Raw genomic sequence first — 18,083 nt, 5'->3', positions numbered from 1 at the left:
ACGAGGGTTCAATTCCACCCTCGGCCGTCTCTGTGTGGAGTTTGCATGTTCTCCCCGTGCATGCGTGGGTTTTCTCCGGGTACTCCGGTTTCCTCCCACATTCCAAAAACATGCTAGGTTAATTAGCGACTCCAAATTGTCCATAGGTATGAATGTGAGTGTGAATGGTTGTTTGTCTGTATGTGCCCTGTGATTGGCTGGCTATTTTCCATTTTATCATCCAAATATTCAAACTTTTTTGACAAATAATCTGTTTGGAATATTTAGACTTTATTCCCATAATGTTTAAACTTTTCCCAAATCTTATTTTCCAAACATTACGTTTTAATTTTGTTCGGTTTTCTTACGAATCCAACGTATTTATTTTCGCTGGAAACCGGAAGCGTGACGGACAGACAGGCGGCGACACTTGTCACGTGGCGCGTGACGTCATCGACGTGTCCTTACCCGCCCGCTGAGACGAGTCGGCGTGCGCGAGCGCGTGCGCTACTAGTTGAATCCAGACGTTGGATCACGTGACCGGCTCAGCGGGGGAAGCGCGCTGTTGCGCGTGCACAGAGCCGACGAGAGCTGCGCGCGCACGCACGCACGCACACGCATCGAGGCGGACAGAGGACGAAACGGGGACACTTCCTGTCCCTCCGAACCCGCACCACCGTCTGCTGGATGGGGGGGAAGCAGAGCTCGGCGGGCCGGCCGCGGGGTTCTTTTCCTGGAGTGTCCGCGGATGACAGCGCGGTACCGGTGCCGCCCTCCGCCCATTTCAGCCACTACCGGTCCGGCGGCACCATGGGCCTGCGGAGCCGCTCGGTGAGCTCCGTGGCCGCGATGGGCATCGACCACAATCCCGCCGTGCCCTTCGGCTTCTACACCCCCAGGAACGCGGACTCGGACCGGACTGGAGGCGGGGCCGGGGGCGCTCCCGCTCCCTCCCACGGAACCGATCAGCGGGGAACCGGTGGCGGACGGCACCACACGGACGGGATGCTCTACCTGGGGTCCCGGGGGTCCCTGGCCGACACCTTGCCCCTTCACATCACCCCCCGCTGGTTCAGCGCTCATAGCGGTGAGGACACACGCACACGCCTGCGCCTAGCTAGCTTGTGTACTTCCACTTTCATCAACATCACATGCCCACTAGCATGCTAATGCTAAGGGTTAGGCAGGGGGGACCAAAGTGTGGCCTGGGGGCCAGTTCCAGTACACATGACTGTACCTGTTTTTAGTGAAAATTAGTCATACAAACGTCACTCTTTACTCTTTCTTCCACATTTGCTTTTTTTAATATGACTTTATTCCTAAAATATTACAACCATATATACATAATATATTAACTTTATTCCCATAATATAATGATTTTATTCCATTAATATTATAACTGTATGTTAGGTCTTTATTCAAATGATGATCTTGTTAGATTGCAGCTTTTGACTAATGAGCAGGAGTGTGTATGTGTGTAGCAAATACGATGGAAAACATGTTTAGCACCTTATGAATACACTTTTTAACATGATTAGAGCCCTCTAGAGATGAAATAACACCCCTATAGTCACCTTTACATTCATATTACCGAATATAGTAGACATATAAGGCATAAAAACCTGTTTACCACATTCCAACTAAACTTTTTAACATGATTAGAGCCTTCCAGACATGAAATAACACCCCTATAGTCTCCTTTAAACTCCTATACCCAATATAGTAGACATAATAAGACTTATAAGGCATAAAAACCTGTTTACCACCTCCCAAGTAAACTTTTTTAACAGGATTAGAGCCCTCCAGACATGAAATAACATCCCTATAGTCTCCTTTAAACTCCTATGACCCAATATAGTAGACATATAAGGCATAAAAAGCTGTTTACCCCCTTCCAGCTGCACTTTTTAACATAATTAGAGCCCTCCAGACACGAAATAACACCCCTATAGTCTCCTTTAAACTCTTATTAGCTAATATAGTAGACATCATAAGACAGATAAGGCATACAAACCTGTTTTCCAATTTCTAAATACACTTTTAAACATGATTAGAGCCCTCCAGACATGAAATAACACCCCTATAGTCACCTTTACACTCCTATTACCCAAGATAGTAGACACAATAAGACATATAAGGCATAAAAACCTGTTTTACACCTTCCAGCTATGTTTTTTTTAACATGATTAGAGCCCTCCAGACATGAAATAACACCCCTATAGTCTCTTTTAAACTCCTATTAGCTAATATAGTAGACATAATAAGACATATAAACGTGTTTACCAATTTCTAAATACACTTTTATACACGATTAGAGCCCTCCAGACATGAAATAACACCCCTATAGTCTCCTTTAAACTCCTATTAGCTAATATAGTAGACATCATAAGACAGATAAGGAATACAAACCTGTTTACCCATTTCTAAATACACTTTTAAACATGATTAGAGCCCTCTAGATATGAAATAACACCCCTATAGTCACCTTTACACTCCTATTACCCAAGATAGTAGACACAATAAGACATATAAGGCATAAAAACCTGTTTTACACCTTCCAGCTATGTTTTTTTTAACATGATTAGAGCCCTCCAGACATGAAATAACACCCCTATAGTCTCTTTTAAACTCCTATTAGCCAATATAGTAGACATCATAAGACATACAAACGTGTTTACCAATTTGTAAATACACTTTTAAACATGATTAGAGCCCTCCAGACATGAAATAACACCCCTATAGTCACCTTTACAATCCCATTGCCCAATATAGTAGACATATAAGGCAGAAAAACTTGTTTACCACCTTCTAACATGATTAGAGCCCTCCAGACATGGAATAACACCCCTAAAGTCAGCTCGTTGGTTCTGTCTTGCAGGATTCAAATGTCCCGTCTGCTCCAAGTCCGTGGCGTCCAGTGAAGTGGAACTTCACTTCATCCTGTGTCTCAGCAAGCCTCGACTCTCCTACAACGGTGAGACACTTTTGGGAAAAACACAACTCATCTGGAAACCAGGTTGGGGGCGGTAATAAGTACCGGGAAGTAGTACCCGCTACAGTACGTACAGTACAGTGACCTCGTGTACGCAGGGAGTGACGGCATGTGCGCAGGAAGTGAGCACACCTAAGCAGGAAGTGGCCACACGTACACAGGAAGTGACCGCATGTATGCAGGAAGTGACCGCATGTACATAGGAAGTGGACAGGTGAAGGCAGGAAGTGGCTGGGGTACGCAGGGATTGACACCGTGTACACAGGAAGTGGACACATGTACGCAGGAAGTGAATGCATGTACGCAGGAACTGGCCTCGTGTATGCAGGGAGTAACCGCATGCAGGTGTATGCAGGAAGTGAGCACAACTATGCAGGAAGTGGCACATGTACACAGGACGTGGACACGTACGCAGGAAGTGGACACATGGACACAGGAAGTGGACACATGGACGCAGGAATTGGACACACAGGAAGTGGCCTCGTGTACGCAGGAAGTGGCCTCGTGTACGCAGGAAGTGACCTCGTGTACGCAGGAAGTGACCTCGTGTACGCAGGAAGTGGCCTCGTGTATGCAGGAAGTGACCTCGTGTACGCAGGAAGTGACCGCATGTACGCAGGAAGTGACCGCATGTACGCAGGAAGTGACCGCATGTACGCAGGAAGTGACCGCATGTACGCAGGAAGTGAGCACATGTACGCAGGAAGTGAGCACATGTACGCAGGAAGTGAGCACATGTACGCAGGAAGTGGACACATGTACGCAGGAAGTGGGCACGTGTACGCAGGAAGTGGGCACGTGTACGCAGGAAGTGGGCACGTGTACGCAGGGAGTGGCCGCGTGTACGCAGGGAGTGGCCGCGTGTACGCAGGGAGTGGCCGCGTGTACGCAGGGAGTGGCCGCGTGTACGCAGGGAGTGGCCGCGTGTACGCAGGGAGTGGCCGCGTGTACGCAGGGAGTGGCCGCGTGTACGCAGGGAGTGGCCGCGTGTACGCAGGGAGTGGCCGCGTGTACGCAGGAAGTGGCCGCGTGTACGCAGGAAGTGGCCTCGTGTACGCAGGAAGTGACCTCGTGTACGCAGGAAGTGACCTCGTGTACGCAGGAAGTGGCCTCGTGTACGCAGGAAGTGACCTCGTGTACGCAGGAAGTGACCGCATGTACGCAGGAAGTGACCGCATGTACGCAGGAAGTGAGCGCATGTACGCAGGAAGTGAGCGCATGTACGCAGGAAGTGAGCGCATGTACGCAGGAAGTGAGCACATGTACGCAGGAAGTGAGCACATGTACGCAGGAAGTGAGCACATGTACGCAGGAAGTGAGCACATGTACGCAGGAAGTGGACACATGTACGCAGGAAGTGGACACATGTACGCAGGACGTGGACACGTACGCATGGAGTGGCCGCGTGTACGCAGGGAGTGGCCGCGTGTACGCAGGGAGTGGCCGCGTGTACGCAGGGAGTGGCCGCGTGTACGCAGGGAGTGGCCGCGTGTACGCAGGAAGTGGCCGCGTGTACGCAGGAAGTGGCCGCGTGTACGCAGGAAGTGGCCGCGTGTACGCAGGAAGTGGCCGCGTGTACGCAGGAAGTGACCGCGTGTACGCAGGAAGTGAGCGCGTGTACGCAGGAAGTGGACACATGTACGCAGGAAGTGGACACATGTACGCAGGAAGTGAGCACATGTACGCAGGAAGTGGGCACGTGTACGCAGGAAGTGGGCACGTGTACGCAGGACGTGGCCGCGTGTACGCAGGACGTGGCCGCGTGTACGCAGGGAGTGGCCGCGTGTACGCAGGGAGTGGCCGCGTGTACGCAGGAAGTGGCCGCGTGTACGCAGGAAGTGGCCGCGTGTACGCAGGAAGTGGCCGCGTGTACGCAGGAAGTGGCCGCGTGTACGCAGGAAGTGGCCGCGTGTACGCAGGAAGTGAGCACGTGTACGCAGGAAGTGAGCACGTGTACGCATGGAGTGGCCGCGTGTACGCATGGAGTGGCCGCGTGTACGCATGGAGTGGCCGCGTGTACGCATGGAGTGGCCGCGTGTACGCATGGAGTGGCCGCGTGTACGCATGGAGTGGCCGCGTGTACGCATGGAGTGGCCGCGTGTACGCATGGAGTGGCCGCGTGTACGCATGGAGTGGCCGCGTGTACGCAGGGAGTGGCCGCGTGTACGCAGGGAGTGGCCGCGTGTACGCAGGGAGTGGCCGCGTGTACGCAGGGAGTGGCCGCGTGTACGCAGGGAGTGGCCGCGTGTACGCAGGGAGTGGCCGCGTGTACGCAGGGAGTGGCCGCGTGTACGCAGGGAGTGGCCGCGTGTACGCAGGGAGTGGCCGCGTGTACGCAGGAAGTGGCCGCGTGTACGCAGGGAGTGGCAGAGGAGGATGTTGACGTGTTGGTGTGCTTACCACCTCAGATGATGTGCTGTCGAGGGACGCCGGAGAGTGTGTGATCTGTCTGGAGGAACTGCAGCAAGGAGACGCCATAGCCAGACTCCCGTGCCTCTGTGTCTACCACAAAAGGTGGCGCACCCGCGCATCATGCCACACATCATCATCATCACATAGTATAGTTAGCTGGCTAGCTTGCTGTCTTTTGTCCCTGCAATAATCCCATAGCCTTTACAGTTTTTACTTCCGTCCCTGATCTTCAGCTGTATAGACTCCTGGTTCGAGATCAACCGGTCCTGCCCTGAACATCCTTCTGACTGAGTGCAGGCCCGCTGATGATGCCGTTGAAGGTGAGTACCAATGCACACTGAAGATTCAGGTGCCAAAGAGTTAACACGGAGTTAACAACTGTACTCTACTTCTTTTGAGCCACTTGGACTGATGGACTTATCTGCTTATTAAGTCCTTAAAAACTGTATGTTTGTGTCTACTTACTCTACGACCACCGTAACCATGATACATCGTAACCACCAAACGCTGTAACCATGATACATTGTGACCACCAAACGCCGTACCCATGAAACATTGTGACCACCAAACACCGTAACCATGATACATTGTGACCACCAAACGCCGTAATAATGAAACATCGTAACCACCAAACGCTGTAACCATGATACATCGTAACCACCAAACGCTGTAACCATGATACATCGTAACCACCAAACGCTGTAACCATGATACATCGTAACCACCAAACGCTGTAACCATGATACATTGTGACCACCAAACGCCGTAACCATGAAACATTGTGACCACCAAACACCGTAATAATGAAACATCGTGACCACCAAACATCGTGACCACCAAACATCGTAACCATGAAACATCGTAACCACCGAACGCCATAACCATGAAACATCGTAACCATGAAACATCGTAACCACCGAACACCTCGTAACCACCGTAACCATGAAACATCGTAACCACCAAACACCGTAACCATGAAACATGGTAACCACGAAACATCGTATCCACCGAACACCGTAACCATGAAACATCATAACCACGGAACACCTCGTAACCACCGAACACAGTAACCATGAAACATCGTAACCACCGAACACCGTAACCATGAAACATCGTAACCACCGAACACCTCGTAACCATAAAACATCGTAACCACCGAACATCGTAACCACCGAACACCGTAAACATGAAACATCGTAACCACCGAACACCGTAAACATGAAACATTGTAACCACCGAACACTGTAACCATGAAACATCGTAACCACCGAACACCTCGTAACCATGAAACATCGTAACCACCGAACACCTCGTAACCACCGAACACCTCGTAACCATAAAACATCGTAACCACCGAACACCGTAAACATGAAACATCGTAACCACCGAACACCGTAAACATGAAACATCGTAACCACCGAACACCTTGTAACCATGAAACATCGTAACCACCGAACACCTCGTAACCATAAAACATCGTAACCACCGAACATCGTAACCACCGAACACCGTAAACATGAAACCACCGAACACCTCGTTACCACCGAACGCCATAACCATGAAACATCGTAACCACCGAACGCCATAACCATGAAACATCGTAACCACCGAACACCTCGTAACCACCGAACGCCGTAACCATGAAACATCGTAACCACCGAACACCTCGTAACCACCGAACGCCATAACCATGAAACATCGTAACCACCGAACACCTCGTAACCACCGAACGCCGTAACCATGAAACATCGTAACCATGAAACGTCATGACCACCGAACACCGTAACCATGACACATCATAACCACCGAACACTGTAACTATGAAACAATCAACCGTTCCAACCATGAAGTGTTGTAACGTGAAAGGTGGTCGCCCGTCATGACGGGCCGTAGGTAGGAAGGCTAACGTCGGGAGTCTGCGTCTGAGTGCCTCTTGGTGCGTTCAGGACACGGCGGTGGTCCTGCTGTGGACGTGCGGACGCGAGCGCCAGGCCAAGGCGAGCAGACTCAAGGAGCAGGAAGACCAGAAGGACTCTTTACCCTCCGAAGACGACTTTTGGAATGGAACCACATGACAAAAAGTCCCTCCCCAGCTTCCATCCAAGGGCTTCACCTGCCTCATCTCCAAGCACCTGACGTGGGTTCAGGCGCCAAGCAGGCCGCCCGGCCGGCTGGCGGCCTCCGTGTCTCCTGCCTTCTCTGTGGCCTTAAAGGACGAGAGGCCAGCCATGCAGTATCCCCTCTGTGTGTGTGTTGAAACGTTTACAGCCTCCATGTTTCCTGTGGTTGACTGGCAGTCCTCCCTTTACTTTGCGATTGTTTACAGTCGGCTGCGCGCTACGTGGCGCTCTGGGTTTGCTTGGTTCCTTTTGGACTTTGTGTGTTTCCCGGTGAAAAAAAGTAACGCATGCTGCCCCACGCCATGACGCCATCCGCTTGGACGTAAACATCGACTTTTAAGGGGCTTATTTATTCATATGTCATATTTAGCCAGATTTGGTTGATATTCCAACCGTGTCACGTTGATCTAGAAAAGGAAAAACGTGTATTAACAAAGCTAGCATTTAAGCTATAAATGCTGCTAGACCACGCTAGCATTACAACTTATGCTAATCATTTGGAATGCTAATTCAGTCAACACATACGCCGCACATCCAGGGATTCATTATTTCATTCATAAAGATAATATATCAATAAATATAATATATATATGTATATAATATCAATAAATTCAATGAAAAAGGACGTCCTGTATTGTTTATGAAGTATATTATTATAGTAATATTACGAGTATTGAATTCCAAATGATTTGAAATAATTGGATCATGCTAATAATCATGCTAATGATCATGCTAATGATCATGCTAAGTCCCATACCGAGTCAATACTCACCACTTTTCACGGTGCTAGAAGGATTTTTATTACTTTAATTTGTCAATCATGTGGCAATAATATTAAAATAATATAAATATAAACAATATCAATGAAATAATACAATTATCCCCATGTATTACATACAATTGGGACACAATTATAATATACTAGTATGCTAGCTTTCAGCCACGTGACACAGGGGCATTTCCGGTGAGCAGAGGCGGGAGGGGAGGGTTAGCATTAATTTCCAGGCATCACTTCCTCACTCTAATATTAATATTACACCAATATTAATCATGACGTCACATGGAACCCAGCGATTTATACGTTTTTAAAAGGCAAAAAATACTACTGGCACTCATTCAAACATTTTATACAATAGATGAATTTAATAGACAATGAAACAACCGAGATTGAATCGATTGCTTTGGTCTTACACGGAAGCAGTTCTCTCATTGGTCCACAAGTCGGTGGCGCCAAGAAAGCAGGAAGTCATTATTGTAAACACAGAAGAGGAGTGTTTTTATGCCGCCGTAAGGAGTTTCTTCGTTTACATTATACTACTTTGGCTGTTTATCAAGATGGATGCACAGTCATATCTTCCCGTACAACCCGGCGTCTGCATGAAAGAACATTTCTTCTCTTTGGACGACATTTTGCTCTCGCATGAGAGGCTTCCTATCCGGACAGAGGTGACTTTTCCCAGGCTTGGATTTCTGGACAAGTCGTGCGACTCGTCGGACATTTTAGAGGTATGTAACCACCTAAATATGTAAGCATATAACTAAGAATGTGTGGGACCAAGTATATGTAAGATTGTAACCAAGAGTCTATGGAACCATGTCGCCAAGACTATGGTAAAGTTAAAATAGATTCACAGATTCGAACTTCCGAGCTCAATAGCTCCTAAATTGTCCTAAAATGTCTCCATGTCAGGGCACGAAGATGGAGTTTCCTTTGTGGCTTTCCAAAGGTTTGTATGAGCAGAATAAAGGCATGCTGTCAGTGGAGTTGCCCAAGATTTACAGACAAGGCTGGAGAACGGTGTTCAACGCAGACCCGGCTGTGGTGGATCTACATAAGCTGGGGCCGTACTACTATGGACTGGGATCCCAGATGCTGCACTTCGACAGTCCAGAGAACCCGGAAATTGCTCACACACTGCTTCAGGTGATACACACATGCACAAACACAGCAGACTGGGGATTCACTGACTCACGTGTCGATACAGACTGGGGATTCACTGACTCACGTGTCGATACAGACTGGGGATTCACTGACTCACGTGTCGATACAGACTGGGGATTCACTGACTCACGTGTCGATACAGACTGGGGATTCACTGACTCACGTGTCGATACAGACTGGGGATTCACTGACTCACGTGTCGATACAGACTGGGGATTCACTGACTCACGTGTCGATAAAGACTGGGGATTCACTGACTCACGTGTTGATAAAGACATGGGGATTCACTGACTCACGTGTCGATAAAGACTGGGGATTCACTGACTCACGTGTCGATACAGACTGGGGATTCACTGACTCACGTGTCGATACAGACTGGGGATTCACTGACTCACGTGTCGATAAAGACTGGGGATTCACTGACTCGTTGATAAAGACATGGGGATTCACTGACTCACGTGTCGATAAAGACTGGGGATTCACTGACTCACGTGTCGATAAAGACATGGGGATTCACTGACTCAGGTGTCGACACAGACTGGGGATTCACTGACTCACGTGTCGATAAAGACTGGGGATTCACTGACTCGTTGATAAAGACATGGGGATTCACTGACTCACGTGTCGATAAAGACTGGGGATTCACTGACTCACATGTCGATAAAGACATGGGGATTCACTGACTCAGGTGTCGACACAGACTGGGGATTCACTGACTCACGTCTCGATACAGACTGGGGATTCACTGACTCACGTGTCGATACAGACTGGGGATTCACTGACTCACGTGTCGATAAAGACTGGAGATTCACTGACTCACGTGTCGATAAAGACTGGGGATTCACTGACTCACGTGTCGATACAGACTGGGGATTCACTGACTCACGTGTCGATAAAGACATCGGGATTCACTGACTCATGTGTCGATAAAGACATGGGGATTCACTGACTCACGTGTCAAAAAAGACTGGGGATTCACTGACTCATGTGTCGATAAAGAGTGGGGATTCACTTACTAAGGTGTCGATAAAGAGTGGGGATTCACTGACTCACGTGTCGATAAAGACTGGGGATTCACTGACTCATGTGTCAAAAAAGACTGGGGATTCACTGACTCACATGTCGATAAAGACTGGGGATTCACTGACTCAGGTGTCGATACAGACTGGGGATTCACTGACTCACGTGTCAATAAAGACATGGGGATTCACTGACTCACGTGTCGACACAGACTGGGGATTCACTGACTCAGGTGTCGACACAGACTGGGGATTCACTGACTCAGGTGTCGATAAAGACTGGGGATTCACTTACTAAGGTGTCGCTAAAGACTGGGGATTCACTTACTAAGGTGTCGATAAAGACTGGGGATTCACTGACTAAGGTGTCGATAAAGAGTGGGGATTCACTGACTCACGTGTCGATACAGACTGGGGATTCACTGACTCACTTGTCCATAAAGACTGGGGATTCACTGACTCACTTGTCGATAAAGACTGGGGATTCACTGACTCACTTGTCGATAAAGACTGGGGATTCACTGACTCACGTGTCGATAAAGACTGGGGATTCACTGACTCACGTGTCGATAAAGACTGGGGATTCACTGACTCACGTGTCGATAAAGACTGGGGATTCACTGACTCACGTGTCGATAAAGACTGGGGATTCACTGACTCACGTGTCGATAAAGACTGGGGATTCACTGACTCACGTGTCGATAAAGACATGGGGATTCACTGACTCAGGTGTCGACACAGACTGGGGATTCACTGACTCAGGTGTCGATAAAGACTGGGGATTCACTTACTAAGGTGTCGATAAAGACTGGGGATTCACTGACTAAGGTGTCGATAAAGAGTGGGGATTCACTGACTCACGTGTCGATACAGACTGGGGATTCACTGACTCACTTGTCCATAAAGACTGGGGATTCATGTGTCGATCAAGACTGGGGATTCTCTGACTCACGTGTCAATACAGACTGGAGATTCACTGACTCACGTGTCGACACAGACTGGGGATTCACTTACTAAGGTGTCGATGCAGACTGGGGATTCACTGACTCACCTGTCCGTAAAGACTGGGGATTCATTTACTAAGGTGTCATTAAAGACTCTATAATCCACGTACTCGTTCATGCGTGTTTCGGGCAAAGCCTAGTAATATTTCCTTCTGTTTGTGCATTCAGACATTTATCGGGCGATTCAGACGCACCATGGACTCTTCCCAGAACGCCTACAACGAGGACACGTCAGCGCTGGTGGAGCGCCTGGACTGTCTGGAGAAGGTCCTGTTCCGCTCAGGTCAGAGAGGCCTGAACAGCTTCCAGAGCTGGGAGAGAGGTCAGGCGTCCCAGCTCACCGCCTCCAGCCTGGTGCTCAACTACCGCAAGAGGAAGATAACGGACCTGCAGTAGCCACCTACTTCCTGTCTGCTCTTCCCGGTCTAAACGAGGGATGACCTGTGATTGGCCTTTACAAGACGAAGCAATCACTGATACCAGATCAGCTCACAGACACACAAACTCCATGACTCTCAGAAGAAGCGAATACAAACACCAGCTAATTTGGCTAAATGTAAACACAGCAAATCAGCAACTTTCTAGGAATAAAACCTTCATGCGTTCACGATCAGCTGATTTTTTTTCCCATGAAGCACCACCATCTTGGATTCAGTCATTTGGTACTGAATCCAGTCATTACTTGAACTGTCCAGCAGGGGTCCCCCAAGGCAGCATTTTCTTCCCAGGCTATAGAAAATACCCACCTGAAGTATCAACATCAAATTGTACTCGTAGGTGCAGCGTTCACTTAAAAGAGCCGAATCGTTCGAAACATCACATCAGGATGAGCGAGCCCAAATAGCGTAGCATCACACCGCGGTGTCACCCTTTGAAAAGAAGTCATTCAGTCGCTTTTACTCCCCCACGCCCCCCTTTTGCGTGTGTAATTAACTTGCTAACATTTAATGGAGCAGCTCCATGTGTCTGTCAACTTCCTGTATCACCGCCAATGCTGAAGAAACAAAGATGGCGGCAGATCATCAAGCTCGTTGGTGAGTTATATATTTCTTTATTTTACTATCAACTCTGCTGCCTTTTATTCCCCTTTGTCTCCTAAAGCTAACATTAGCGGCTAACTGTTTTGAGCTCTAATGTTAGCGTATTTAGAAGATTGTGAAAAGGTTTTCTATGTCTTGTATGTCTTATTTTCTCTTATTATTGTGTTACTATTGGGCTTTTTTGATGTCTTATTGGGTTATAGGAGTGTACAGGTGACTATAGGGATGTTATTTCAAGTCTAGAGGGCTTTAATAATTTTAGAAAGTGTATTTAGAATGTGATGACAGGTTTTCTATCCCTTGTATGTCTTATTTTTTCTTATTACGTCTACTATATTGGGTAATAGGAGTGAAAGGTTGACTATAGGGGTGTTATTTCCAGTCTAGAGGGCTTTAATCCTTTTACAAAGTGTATTTAGAATGTGGTAAACAGATTTTCAATCCCTTGTATGTCTTATTTTTCTTATTATCTTATTATTCCCCACTGAGGGACGAATAAAGGCATATCTTAATCTTACTATATTGGGTAATAGGAGTGAAAAGGTGACTATAGGGGTGTTATTTCATGTCTGGAGGGCTTTAATCATTTTAGAAAGTGTATTTAGAATGTGGTAAACAGGTTTTCTATGCCTTGTATGTCTTATTGTCTCTTATTATGTCTACTATATTGGGTAATAGGAGTGAAAAGGTGACTATAGGGGTGTTATTTCAAGTCTACAGGGCTTTAATAATTTTCGAAAGTGTTTTTAGAATGTGCTAAACAGGTTTTCTATGTCTTATGTGTTTTATTTTCTCCTATTATTTTGTTATAATTGGGCTTTTTTGATGTCTTATTGTGTTATAGGAGTGTACAGGTGACTATAGGGATGTTATTTCAAGTCTAGAGGGCTTTAATAATGTTAGAAAATGTATTTAGAATGTGTTAAACAGGTTTTCTAACCCTTATATGTCTTATTTTCTCTTATTTTGTCTACTATATTGGGTAATAGGAGTGAAAAGGTATAAAAGGTACCCCTATAACACTATAGGGGTGTTATTTCAAGTCTAGAGGGCTTTAATAATGTTAGAAAATGTATTTAGAATGTGTTAAACAGGTTTTCTAACCCTTAAATGTCTTATTTTCTCTTATTGTGTCTACTATATTGGGTAATCGGAGTGAAAAAGTGACTATAGGGGTGTTATTTCTAGTCTACAGGGCTTTAATCATTTTAGAAAGTGTATTTAGAATGTGATAACAGGTTTTCTATCCCTTATATGTCTTATTTTCTCTTATGATTACTAAGTTGGGTTATAGTTATCATGTTATGTGCCAGCATGTTAGAACTAGCATGCTAACATTAGCATTGTAGCATTTTCTTTTCATAAATGTTTATTCAGACACTTTTTGCCATCTTGCTAAGTGTCTTGTGTTAGCATTTTTAGCATGCTAACTTTAGCATAGTGGGTTTTTTTTTGTAATTTCTATGAGTATTAATAGATAGTGCTACATGCTAGTAAATAAATATTTGACAGGCAGAAAAAGATGGGAAATGAAATGAAGGTTTGACATCATCTTGACCTTTACTGAAGACGCTTGGTGATGCCGTCTTCCTACTCGGAGTTTGGAATTTGGGAAAGCCTAGGATACATTATTGGCCCCTCCATTGGGGGGGAATGCTAGTGTACGGATGCTTCATGAATGCAACATGGATGATATCGCCATAACCGTATGGCTTAATAACACGCTGGTCTCCACTCAGACAGCACGAGCAGCACAAAGGCTCTTCTGGCTGCTCGGTGAGTGTGCGTGGGCGGGTAACGTGTCAGAATTAGACGCGCACGGCGACATACATTGCTTGTCTCTGTAAAGAATGTGGCGTTATTTGACGGTTCAGGCTCCATGCCTGCTGTGGTGAAATTATTATTATTATTATTATTATTATTATTATTATTAACAAGGGGAGAGCCATGGATAAAGACTGCCTGGCTCTCCCTCCTTCTCTCTCTCTCTCTCCCTCTCTTTTTCTCTCTCGCTATGTGTTGATTACACAGACACACACCCTGACTGGCAGATACAGTCGACACGACCACCATCCCAGACTCCGGCCAGCAGAGAGCCCCCGACAACATCACAGGTAGCGGACACTATCTCTTGCCAAGCTTTTACGGGCCATCATGTAGAGAATCTCACGTTGACCACTATATGGAAAAGGGGGGCGGGGGGGGGTCTTCACAGCATGACGGGCGGGCGTGAAGATGGCTTTTTGTCTCGCCCCGGACTACTCCCGTCCGTCCGTCCGTAGTAGCAGCCTCTGCGTCTGATGATCGTGTCACATAGGATAGGATGCTACTCCACCTTCCACGCCGTCTCCACGTATACTCCTCTTTTAGACTCCTCAACACCGACCACTTTGTTGGCCTTCCCACTTGGCTGCAGCTTTTCATGTGACAACTTATTTCTAATCTCTCATTTTACTGCTTTCCCTGATGCCTTCTTGTTCACGTTTTCTTTTCTGAATAGTAGGACTTTATTCCACTAATAGTGGGACTCTATTCCCCTAATATTGTGACTCTATTCCCCTAATATTGTGACTCTATTCCCCCTAATAGTGGTACTCTATTCCCCCTAATAGTGGGACTCTATTCCCCCTAATAGTGGGACTCTATTCCCCCTAATAGTGGGACTCTATTCCCCCTAATAGTGGGACTCTATTCCCCCTAATAGTGGGACTCTATTCCCCCTAATAGTGGGACTCTATTCCCCTAATAGTGTGACTCTATTCCCCTAATAGTGTGACTCTATTCCCCTAATAGTGTGACTCTATTCCCCTAATATTGTGACTCTATTCCCCCTAATGGCGTGACTCTATTCCCCCTAATGGCGTGACTCTATTCCCCTAATAGAGTCACTCTATTCCCCTAATGGTGGGGTTCTATTCCCCTCGTGGTGGGACTCTATTCCCCTCGTGGTGGGGCTCTATTCCCCTCGTGGTGGGACTCTATTCCCCCTCATGGTGGGACTCTATTCCCCCTCATGGTGGGACTCTATTCCCCCTCATGGTGGGACTCTATTCCCCCTCATGGTGGGACTCTATTCCCCCTCATGGTGTGACTCTATTCCCCCTCATGGTGTGACTCTATTCCCCTAATAGTGTCACTCTAATAGAGTGACTCTATTCCCCTAATAGTGTCACTCTATTCCCCTAATAGTGTCACTCTATTCCCCTAATAGTGTCACTCTATCCCCCTCATGGTTTGACTCTATTCCCCTAATACCCCTAATAGTGTGACTCTATTCCCCCTAATGGTGGTACACTATTCCCCTAATATCCCTAATAGTGTGACTCTATTCCCCCTAATGGTGGTACTCTATCCCCCCCCAATGGTGGTACTCTATTCCCCCCAATGGTGGTACTCTATTCCCCCCAACTGTGGTACTCTATGCCTCCTATTGGCGTGACTCTATTCCCCCCTAATGGCATGATTCTCTTCCCCTCATAGTGGGACTCTATTCCCCTAATGGTTTGACTCTATTCCCCTAATGGTGGGACTCTATTCCCCCTAATGGTGGGACTCTATTCCCCCGAATAGAGAGACTCTATTCCCCTAATAGAGAGACTCTATTCCCCTAATAGAGTGACTCTATTCCCCTAATAGAGTGACTCTATTCCCCTCATGGTTTGACTCTATTCCCCTAATGGTGGGACTCTATTCCCCCTAATGGTGGGACTCTATTCCCCCTAATGGTGGGACTCTATTCCCCCTAATGGTGGGACTCTATTCCCCCTCATGGTGGGACTCTATTCCCCCTAATAGAGAGACTCTATTCCCCTAATAGAGTGACTCTATTCCCCTAATAGAGTGACTCTATTCCCCTAATAGAGTGACTCTATTCCCCTAATAGAGTGACTCTATTCCCCTCATGGTTTGACTCTATTGCCCCTCATGGTTTGACTCTATTCCCCTAATACCCCTAATAGTGTGACTCTATTCCCCCCAATGGTGGTACTCTATTCCCCCCAATGGTGGTACACTATGCCTCCTATTGGTGTGACTCTATTCCCCCCAATGGTGGTACTCTATTCCCCCCAATGGTGGTACACTATGCCTCCTATTGGTGTGACTCTATTCCCCCAATGGCATGACTCTATTCCCCTAATAGGAACAGTTAACATAATTAACACAATTAGTTAACATAATCATAATCAATCCGTCCCAGAAGCTAGCATTAGCATAACTGTGAGCATGTCTGTATAAATGTATAGCTTTGAAAATACCAAATTTAAAATTTTACTCGAATACAAATACTTTTCCGACTTCAAAAAATACAAATACGGGCTGGGTTGCACACCTCTAGTAGTGTGCTAGCATTGCTACCATGCTAACCTTGACCATAAACATACTGTCTATGTGAAGAGAAATGAGGCTGGAATGGGTTGTCTTAGGCTTAGTAAGCCTGTGAAAGTTGGCAGGGATTGAGACATGGAGCGTCTTCCCGGAGAGGAGAGGATGAGGGAGGACTGTGGCTCTGTTTTCCGAACACTTGTTTCCCTTACGGAGAGATTGATACACAGCAACACGCCTCTGGTTCTGGTCTGAGAGCGTGAGTGATGGCGAGAGCTAACACCCTGGCGCTACGCTCCCTTAGCCATGTATGGCCAGCCATCCACACACAGTGGAAGAAGGCATATCGGGTCTTGGCCCCGGGCCGAGCTGGCCGGGTGTTGGCGGTTTGATCCTAGCTCCCTCCACCCAGTCCCTGGGCGGGACACTTCACACACCTTGCAGGGATCTGCAGCCTACCCCATTGCGGCTGTGTTGCCAGTCGTCAATCCATCATGGTGTCACGTCAGTGCCATCAAATCCACCTAAATAAACTTTTTAAACATGATTAGAGACCTTTAGACATGACATAACACCCCTATAGTCACCTTTGCACTCCTATTACCCAATATAGTAGACATAATGAGAGAAAATAAGACATAGAAAACATTTTTACCACCTTCTAAATACACGTTTTAAACATGATTAGAGACCTCTAGGCCTGAAATAACACCCCTATAGTCACCTTTGCACTCCTTTGACCCAATATAGCAGACAAGAAAAAATAAGACATATAATACATGTTTACCACCTTCTAAATATACTTTTTAAACATGATTAGAGACCTTTAGACATGACGTAACACCCCTATAGTCACCTTTGCACTCCTATTACCCAATATAGTAGACATAATGAGAGAAAATAAGACATAGAAAACATGTTTACCACCTTCTAAATACACGTTTTAAACATGATTAGAGATCTCTAGGCCTGAAATAACACCCCTATAGTTACCGTTGCACTCCTATCACCCAATATAGTAGACATAATAAGACATACAAAATGTGTTTACCATGTAAATATACTTTAAAACATGATTAGAGACCTTTACACATGAAATAACACCCCTATAGTCGCCTTTACGCTCCGATTACCCAATATAGTAGACATAAGAGAAAATAAGACATAGAAAACATGTTTACCACCTTCTAAATACACTTTTCAAACTTGATTAGAGACCTCTAGGCCTGAAATAGCATCCCTATAGTTCTCT

The 18,083-nt window shown here is 46.6% G+C and overlaps 3 protein-coding genes across 4 annotated transcripts in view; all 3 read left to right on the top strand.

Annotated features, from left to right (window-relative positions):
- Nucleotides 1-33: 33 nt before the first annotated feature.
- znrf1 (zinc and ring finger 1) lies at nt 34-8,120 on the top strand. The gene is made up of 5 exons (XM_058087797.2): nt 34-1,066; nt 2,858-2,953; nt 5,380-5,485; nt 5,617-5,703; nt 7,330-8,120. Exons 1-4 carry the CDS (start codon nt 667-669, stop codon nt 5,672-5,674), a joined length of 660 nt encoding a protein of 219 aa, XP_057943780.2. The 5' UTR covers nt 34-666; the 3' UTR covers nt 5,675-5,703; nt 7,330-8,120.
- Nucleotides 8,121-8,698: 578 nt separating this feature from the next.
- gins3 (GINS complex subunit 3) lies at nt 8,699-12,075 on the top strand. The gene is made up of 3 exons (XM_058087798.2): nt 8,699-9,009; nt 9,194-9,427; nt 11,637-12,075. Exons 1-3 carry the CDS (start codon nt 8,839-8,841, stop codon nt 11,862-11,864), a joined length of 633 nt encoding a protein of 210 aa, XP_057943781.2. The 5' UTR covers nt 8,699-8,838; the 3' UTR covers nt 11,865-12,075.
- A 2,380-nt stretch (nt 12,076-14,455) lies between these two features.
- Nucleotides 14,456-18,083, top strand: part of ndrg4 (NDRG family member 4) — a 24,094-nt gene continuing 20,466 nt past the window's right edge. The window contains exon 1 of one of the 2 annotated variants that reach the window (XM_058087310.2): nt 14,456-14,622. The gene's annotated coding sequence lies outside the window, so the exon portion shown is untranslated. The remainder of the gene's footprint in view (nt 14,623-18,083) is intronic. The other variant, XM_058087311.2, reaches the window with a different exon arrangement.

The sequence above is a fragment of the Doryrhamphus excisus genome, linkage group LG6 (assembly GCF_037039965.1).
Source record: "Doryrhamphus excisus strain RoL-2023G ecotype Guam linkage group LG6, RoL_Dexc_Guam_v1.1, whole genome shotgun sequence".
Classification (NCBI taxonomy): Eukaryota; Metazoa; Chordata; class Actinopteri; order Syngnathiformes; family Syngnathidae; genus Doryrhamphus; species Doryrhamphus excisus.
The sequence above is the reverse complement of the archived record's forward strand: the minus strand, read 5'-3'. Positions and strand labels throughout refer to the sequence as shown.

Bases quoted from the DNA above. Each gene is read 5' to 3' on its own strand.
- znrf1 (XM_058087797.2), top strand. From the start codon at position 667: ATGGGGGGGAAGCAGAGCTCGGCGGGCCGGCCGCGGGGTTCTTTTCCT. The intron at 1,067-2,857 runs GTGAGGACACAC...TCTGTCTTGCAG, and splicing joins CTGGTTCAGCGCTCATAGCG to GATTCAAATGTCCCGTCTGC. The intron at 5,486-5,616 runs GTGGCGCACCCG...CCTGATCTTCAG, and splicing joins CTCTGTGTCTACCACAAAAG to CTGTATAGACTCCTGGTTCG.
- gins3 (XM_058087798.2), top strand. From the start codon at position 8,839: ATGGATGCACAGTCATATCTTCCCGTACAACCCGGCGTCTGCATGAAA. The intron at 9,010-9,193 runs GTATGTAACCAC...TCTCCATGTCAG, and splicing joins ACTCGTCGGACATTTTAGAG to GGCACGAAGATGGAGTTTCC. The intron at 9,428-11,636 runs GTGATACACACA...TTGTGCATTCAG, and splicing joins TTGCTCACACACTGCTTCAG to ACATTTATCGGGCGATTCAG.